The sequence below is a fragment of the Microtus ochrogaster genome, linkage group LG3 (genome assembly GCF_000317375.1).
Source record: "Microtus ochrogaster isolate Prairie Vole_2 linkage group LG3, MicOch1.0, whole genome shotgun sequence".
Taxonomy (NCBI): Eukaryota; Metazoa; Chordata; class Mammalia; order Rodentia; family Cricetidae; genus Microtus; species Microtus ochrogaster.
The window spans coordinates 41,247,899-41,255,833 of record NC_022029.1 but is presented as its reverse complement, the minus strand read 5'-3'; the positions used below and the strand labels follow the sequence as shown (position 1 = coordinate 41,255,833).

The following is a 7,935-nucleotide window of genomic DNA, read 5'->3' as shown; positions in this document are numbered from 1 at the left end:
GATCCTTTCACTCTTGGGCCTTCAATTGCCACTGAGGCTTTACCTTCATCAATGGCCTGTCCTTGCCTTTCACAGTGCCAAGCCTCAACTTTTCTACATGACCCCCTCATGCCTTCAAAACCAGTACCACCTGGGTAACTTTTACATCTTACCAATGCAGTCTGCCAACACAAGGTGCAGCCCTAGTGCCTCCTGAACGCAGCTTCTCTGTGCTCTCATGAAACACTTCTCAGAAGTCTGCACCTCAGCAATGTCGGTCTCTTCTTCATCGCCACTAATTTCTTAGCTCCAGCTGACCACCATCGATTGTCCTAGTAACATCAGGTTTCACTTCAGTGGTGCTGGCCTCTTTAATCACAACTGACTCAGTCTCAGCTGACCAGAACAAGGGAATCTTAATTCAAAACAGCAAACAGCCCAGACAACTTCTCCAGATTTCCCTCTAAAATTCCCCAAGCCAGGCATCCCCCCTGGGCACTACTCTGCACATTCTTCTCTTCCAAGCTCCCACAGAACATGCCACTGATCTCGCCACACCCAATGTCTTTTTTGGTCTGAAGTTTTGTGCTAGTAACATTGTCCTTTGCCTTAGGACAGCTTTTCAGTCTCATGAGGTTCCATTTATTTATTGTTGTTCTTAGTGCCTTGCTATCTGAGTTCTGTTCAGGAAGTTGTCTTCTGTGCCATTATGTCTTAGGTTATTCCCCACTTTCCCTTCGATCAGGATTAGTGTATCTAGTTTTACACTGAGGTCTTTGATATTCCTGGACTTGAGTTTTATGCATGAGGATTGATATGGATCTATTTGCATTCTTCTACCTGCTGACATCCAGGTATGCCCGAATCTTTTGTTGAAGCATATAGTTATTCTTATCTTAAGTCTCCAAACTTGAAATCCACAGTCAGGTTCCTAGAAACCTTGACGTCACTCAGTGACTCACTACCTAGAGCAATCCTGGCTCCAAAGTAAAGCCCTTTATAACATCCAGCATTCTTCCCTGTGCTTCGCTCAGTCAGGTTTTCGCATTCAAATCTTGACCTGTTTTTTTTTTTTCCTTATGGAGAAAAGTTTTATTTTCTCATAGTACAGATGCAACACCTAAGTTTATACATGGCACTTAACAGGACAGCAAGGGGTTTTGCCCATCATCTGAATATTTCCATTTGCAGATGTTGTTGACAAGTGACAGTCTGAACATTGCAGTGGCCTCTAGCTGCCCCCCTATGATGTCCAACAGTTATTTTGCTCCGGCCATCCTTCTTCTTACAGCTACCAGGCAGCTGACTCCTCAACACCATCTTTATCATGCACGGTGTTTTGCTCAAAACAATGGATTTTCATATCCTGATGCATATATGTAAATCCTGCTTTTTGGCATTCTGTGGGACATTCTGTTGGCAGTGTGGTGTTTGGAAAAGAAAGAAAACAATAACAGCAGCAAACCAAAATAAGCTGTGGCATTTTACTGGCCATGCGAAGTTTATGTAACTGTGCTGTCTCCTTTCTTTCCACCTTAAGTGTGAAATAATAAGCCCCATTTCGAGGACTTACTATGAGAACATAAAAAGATTGTATAGGGGCTAGGGAGGTGACTTTGCAGATAAGGCACTTGCTGTAATTTTTGCAGGTGATCTGTGTTCCGATCCCATCACTCACATGGTGGCTTAAAACCATCCACAATTCTGGTTCCGGGACATCTGATTCTCTCTTCTGGACTCCTCGAATGCATTGCACTTATCTATATGAAGGCAAAAAAAGTACATAAAACAAATTAAATAAATCTAAGAAATGATAAAATAAATTGTATAAATGGCAGGTTGATCAAAGCACTTCACACAAAGTGCAAAATAAACAATTATTGTGGCAATCAATAATAAAGGTAGGATTAATTTAGCTTTGCTACACTTGACTGTGTGGTCATGAACTCATGGCTAGTTTTCATGAATTCTGTTGGAAAACAAGGCTAGGACCTAAACTGGAAGGCTATTGAAAGGACTAGAAGACACAAATGAGTCGTGGAGCTTGGCACCTGCTGAATATTTAATGCAAGGCCGCCTGCCCTTGGCCTTGCCCTGCTATCTGTGATCTCAACAGAGCACCTCCAGATGCTAATGATCCTGTGAAAATAGCCCCAGAATGGTGCTTCATGCCTGCACAGATGCCACTTTGATTATCTTTAATAACACTCCCCTTTTATCCAGGAAATTCTAACCACACTTCCAAATCCAAATGTCTCCTCTCCATGAAACGTTTGTTAGTTTCCTATTTGCTGCTGACCCCACCACCCTCAACTCCCCATACTGGGTCTTATTCCCTCTCACACCACTTAACATTTGGGGCACTGTATCTTGTTCCTTGTAGAGACACAGTGCCAGGCAGCAGCTGTGGGCATAGGAACCCATTCCCACAGAGGCTCACCTGCAGGTGAGAAATAATTCTCCAGACATGGATGACAGTCATGTTTACCCCTGTCTTTCTTTGTGTGATTGCAGCTTCCTTGCACGAACAAGGGATGGTTCAAATGACCGTGAAAGACTACATGAGGTAGGTAGCAGAGTCGGCCACTTCGCTTCGAAATTTTACATCTACAACATTAAAAGAGGTAGAAACAAAGCTAATGATTTTTTCTTAATAGTTCTGTAGTTCTTGAGAACTCATGAAATGTCCCTCTCTTAGACACTGTGATGGAGCATTTTTGATATTCTTTGGAGAATTAGAGGTGCCTTAAATATTATAAAGGTGTGAGAGAATACACTGACAAATGCTGACCTGCTATGAAACTTAATTACAGTCCACAGAAATGCATTTGACTGCAATGCATCAATTTAGAAGGTGTACTCATGTCTGTGGCTGGCTAATGACATTACTTAGCGTACAATCTACTGACTGTTTCCATGTTGATGAGAAGCTGTGTGTCTCTAATGACGGAGAGGGTAGCTTACAGGGTGTGCTCTCCTGTGCAGCTCCATGACACTGAGTATAAAAGCCTTCCTCCGACTTACTAAACTGAAGCCTTAGGTGGGGTTCAGAACTGTGCTTTGCAAACCCTCCAGACAATTCTAAAGCACGGTATAGTTTAAAATCTGCTAGGGCTGAGCTCTTTGAGGCAGGGAACTGCTTCCTGCTCTTGGGTCATTCTTGGACTTTCAGAACCGTTCCAGAAAACTCCATGTGCAGTGCTGATGTGCACACATTCCACAGTTCGTCCTCCTTTCGGCGCTCAGTGGTTTCAATCTGATGCGGTCACATATTTATAAAGCACCAACAAAATCTCCCAGGGAGTTCAGAGAGGAGATGAAGAGCTGGGCTCAGGGACAAGCTCATGCCCACAAAGATGGATCAAACCAACAAGTGCTTGTGGGTTCTTCTGGATCTATGGCCGGGCCTGCTTCTAGGTTGCTCAACTGAACATTGCAAAATGGATGTACCCCTCAAATTCAAAAAGAAAAATGAAATCCAGAGATAGAAAGAGAGATATGGAGTGGCAGTCTGGCTCTCTGATGTTGTGAAAAAGACACTGATCAAAAGCACTTGAAGGAGGAAAGGGTTTATCTGGCTTACAGGATGCAGTCCTTCACTGAGGGAAGCCCGGGCAGGAACTCAAGGCAGGAACCTGGAGTCAGGAACCAAAACAGAGACCACGGAAGAATGTAGCTTGCTCAGCTAACTTCCTGATGCAGCCCAGTCCCACCTACCTATGGATGGATCCATCCACAGTAGACTGGGTTTTTCTCCACCAAGAAAATGTCCTGCAGATATTCCCACAGGTCAATGTGATAGAGGAAATTCCCCAATTGAGGTTCCCTTTTCACAAGTTGTTTGTGTGGCAAGTTGAAAATAAACAAACAAAACAGCAACAAAACAAAACAACAACAAAAAAACCCACAAAAAACAACTAACCAGCACACAAGGCTAAATAAATGGATATATTTTCCCCTTTTCTCAAGCTCTATGGTCGTTTAAAACTAGATTCTTATTATTCAGGAACATGTTCTTTCTCATCTTTAGTGAAAAAGAAAACAATTAAACAGAGAGGCAGGGTCCAGATGTTCTTACTCAGTATGGACAGGACTAAAACAAATTTAACAACTCAGGTTTAGTAACCTAGTCTCTTTGGGAACATTGACATCTGCAGAGTGTTGTTTGATAAACTTTAATTGTATGCCAACTGTCTAATATGATCCACGATATACCTGAGCTACATAAAACAGGATCATATTATAATACAGTTCAATTTTCTTTGGAAATGCTTTAAAATGTTTTACAGTACAGGAGTACCAGATATGGTGATTCTTGTTGTTTTACATAATAAGGGACTTCATTGCTATTGCCTGTGGTTGGCCACAAGAGCTCTGGGGACACAAGCCAGAGATTGCTAGCCATGAAATATGACATCTTTCTTCATTGTGAGAAATTATGTGGAGTACCTCCAGATCCTTTGCTTCATGTCTTTCATCCCATGATATTAACTTCTTCCCTCAAGTTGGAGCCTAGCAGAGCTGTGTTCCTGAAAGGTCCCCCAATGATTTGCCATCTGTCAAGAGTGAGATATTCCGCCACCTTTCTAATAAGCACTTGCAGGCACCTAACACTTAAATCTTCATGCCTGCTATAACAATGCTCCGAAAGGAAGAGAAGCCCTATGCTGCACACACCTCCTCCTTCCAAGGCATGGCCACTGCGGGCTTATTAGAAGCCAGAGGAAACACAAATGTTTGCCCCGGAAGGGAAATCATCTCAAGGGCCTCCGGGGCGAATCTAGGTCAATGTGACTCATCTTTGCTCCCCTTCCCTTCTAGATCTCTGCACCAGTTCTCAGAGACGCCTACCCTGTCCAGAGGGACTAGTTTCAATTCTTGCTATTCCACCACAGGTGTACCACAAAGGTATGTGACTTTTATCCAGTTGATTCTTCTCAACAATTGGCTTTGTGAAATTATTGATGTGTACGTGAGAGATACTGGTTGAATGAGTGGATGAGAGGGTGAACAAAGAATTTCCAAATCTGGTTTTCAAGAGCATATTAAAATAAGCATTGAAACTGGAAAGGAGGTTAAGTATGTATCATGAGAAAATACCCAATGAATGATTAGACCATGCACTTGCTGGAATTTCATTCGTTCCTTGACAAAACAAGGAAGATATATGCAGACTGCATCTCTACCTGTTAGAACGGTCACTGTCATATTTTAAGGAAAAATCACAAACTGCTAAAAAGCAAGCCAAGCAGGTAAAATTTACAAACTGTGTATACACCCACAGAGAAAAATAAACTTATAGATTTAGTGGAATGAAGGTAAGGACTAAGGACAAAAATTTATATGCATAAATTCCTTTACAAAAAGTGAATTCATTTTGTTTATTTCTTGTGTAATTAAAGATGTTAAAAGTTAATGACATTTTCATAATGATCCAATGTTTAATGACAAGTCAACCAATAATCATCTTGGTGGCCATGATACTGTACCCTTTGGAAGTCAGTCCCTTGCTAACTGTGTGTCATAGGTACCTAGACTTAGAACTTACAACACTGCAGAGATTCAAAAAAGATTGGTAAAAATGGACTGAATAAAGATTTATGCAGTGGGATCAATGGATAATGAATTAAAATTTCATGTGAACTTTAGGATTCTCTCCAAACTAATTTCTCATTTGGATCTTCTTTACACCAATTGTCCATGGCATACAATGACTGGTTGTCACTGCAGCTTTCCAGATGATTCTAATGATTAAGGTATCCCAGCCAAGCCTTTTAGACCCCTCAATGGGGGTTCCTAGCTTGCCTTTTCTTCCTTGATTGGGTTAGAAGGCAAATCAGCAAATCTGTGAGTGCCATCAGAAATTACAAAAGTGACACTGGTGGTGTCAGCGAAGAGGTCTTGCCCGTGAGACTAATGAAATTAAAACTTTGGTGGGAAAATGATCTGCAGTGTCTCAATAAACTTATGAGAGTAGCCTGTGAAGTAAAGACTTTTCTGAAGAAGCAAGAAAACCTGCTGAAACTTCGTGAGGGATTTCCGTTCCCATGGAGTCGATGGCACATGAAGTTCAAACACCAGAATGTTCTTAGGGAGAAGTGAGTTGGTATACATAAAATTCCTAGATAATTGACTCTTCATTTCTGTGCCAGTACAGACTAGAACATTTTGACAAAAGGATTTCTTTTTTCTTAGCCAAGTCAAAATACAAGCAAACAAACAATAAATACCACAACCTATTCTAATCCTGCCTAGGGGCTTTAAAGCATTATTTGGAAACATTAACCCCATAGTGTGCATTCAGTGATATCCTTGACAGATTTGTGTACTAAGGATGTCCCAAACTGATGCTTTTAAAAATAGTCATCTAGGAGTTTCCATTCCCAGTTTTTTTGGTTGCTAGTTTCTATTTACTCTTTGGTCATCAGCTATAGTTCTGAGGTGATTGTCAATGTATGACTTCTACTCCTCAGTCTTCCTGCCCTGTCCCATTTACCATTTGCCCAGTGGGAAAGGAAAGCCAGATGGATAAACTCACGGTTTTGTTTGTAAAGCACAGGCAAGTGTCCCTGGGTGGGGTGACTGTCCTTTAAGTGACAGTCTGTGTGAGTTCCAGTGAGCTTACCTTCTGTTTGTCTGTTCAAGATCCTCTTTCACTCAAATTCTGGAAGACTGAGTGAGTAGAAAAAAAAATGACTTACGGATCTATCTTATAGATAAAGATACTCTTTTTTTTTTTATCTCAGCATTCCTGAATGGTTGGAATTTTGGGAAAAAGACCCTGTGGAGATTCTCTTGGATCTGGGCTTTGGTGCTGATGAGCCAGATATATGCACACAAATCCCATCCAGATTCCTTGGGTACAGCTCAGCAGCCAGAGGAATCAACATCCGTGTTTTTCTTGAAGCACAGAAGCAGAGGATGGACTTCGAGAATCCTGACTTGTATGGTAAGTAGGAGCCTGTGGCACTGCATCTCAGTCCCTGGCATGGAGTACTGGGGAAAGCCACAGTATTTGACACGATAGGCTTGCTGATTGTATGTGATACCTCAAAACCCCCGATGGCTTAAGACAGAAAAAAATTGACATCTTGATCTCTCTTTATGTCTGCCGTGATTTGGGATGTATATTTAGAAGGAAGATTGATGTGCTCCAGTCTCACTGAAGGATCTTCCTTGCCTCTACTATAATCTGGACCATCACTAGTTGTAATGACAGGGGAAAGATGGTAAGGGAAAAGTATACTCAACGCAGGTCTACTGAGATGTCATTGGTCCAAACAAGTCACAAACTTTAAGGCAGTGGAATGTGCAATCCTGGGTAAGCCCAAAGGTGACACACTCTCTCCAGCAATCCAACCACACCCCAAGAGAGAGACCAGCCTGCTCACTGCGAAGCCTTAAGTGAAAACTTCTCCTCCACTAGAGGCTACTTAGACTTCTACTGTCTATGCCTTGAGATGCAGCTGGTAGCTACTCACCTGTCATATGTGGCCGATTTGTGGTTTACCTATACTTAGTCATTATAGACAGCTTGTACTTAGCATGTTTCCCAATCCCATAGACAGTAGGATTCTCTAAGACAGCAGATCCTCTTGCAGAAGGTGCACATTAACAAATAAGTTAGGAAAAAGAAACCTTATAGCTAAACAGTTTATTTACCTGGGGTTGATGGACAATCCTTGGGCTCCTAGAGGGAAGGTGGATAGCATGTTTAAACTCATTTAAATCTGCAACTCCACTTGGGTCAGCAAGGGACACTTCTGTGGTACACATAACAGAGTTTGAGAAAATTTAGATGGGGAAATAGGGACGTTCTGATTCTGATATAAGTTCTTCTAAATTCACCTGAAGGGGAGTCAGTGAAGAGGAACTATGTTCTCAGTTATCGAAAAAAGAAACTTCTCTTGGATCTCAGTTTATTTTCTCTTCCTCTTCTTCCTCCTCCTTCCTCTT

The 7,935-nt window shown here is 41.8% G+C and overlaps 1 protein-coding gene across 1 annotated transcript in view; it reads left to right on the top strand.

Annotated features, from left to right (window-relative positions):
- The window catches only part of Itprid1 (ITPR interacting domain containing 1), a 118,552-nt gene that overhangs the window by 34,433 nt on the left and 76,184 nt on the right, over window positions 1-7,935 (top strand). Inside the window, exons 5-7 of the mRNA XM_005360799.3 lie at window positions 2,494-2,545; window positions 4,801-4,887; window positions 6,726-6,928. Of these exons, the coding sequence (XP_005360856.2) occupies window positions 2,494-2,545; window positions 4,801-4,887; window positions 6,726-6,928 (342 nt within the window). The remainder of the gene's footprint in view (window positions 1-2,493; window positions 2,546-4,800; window positions 4,888-6,725; window positions 6,929-7,935) is intronic.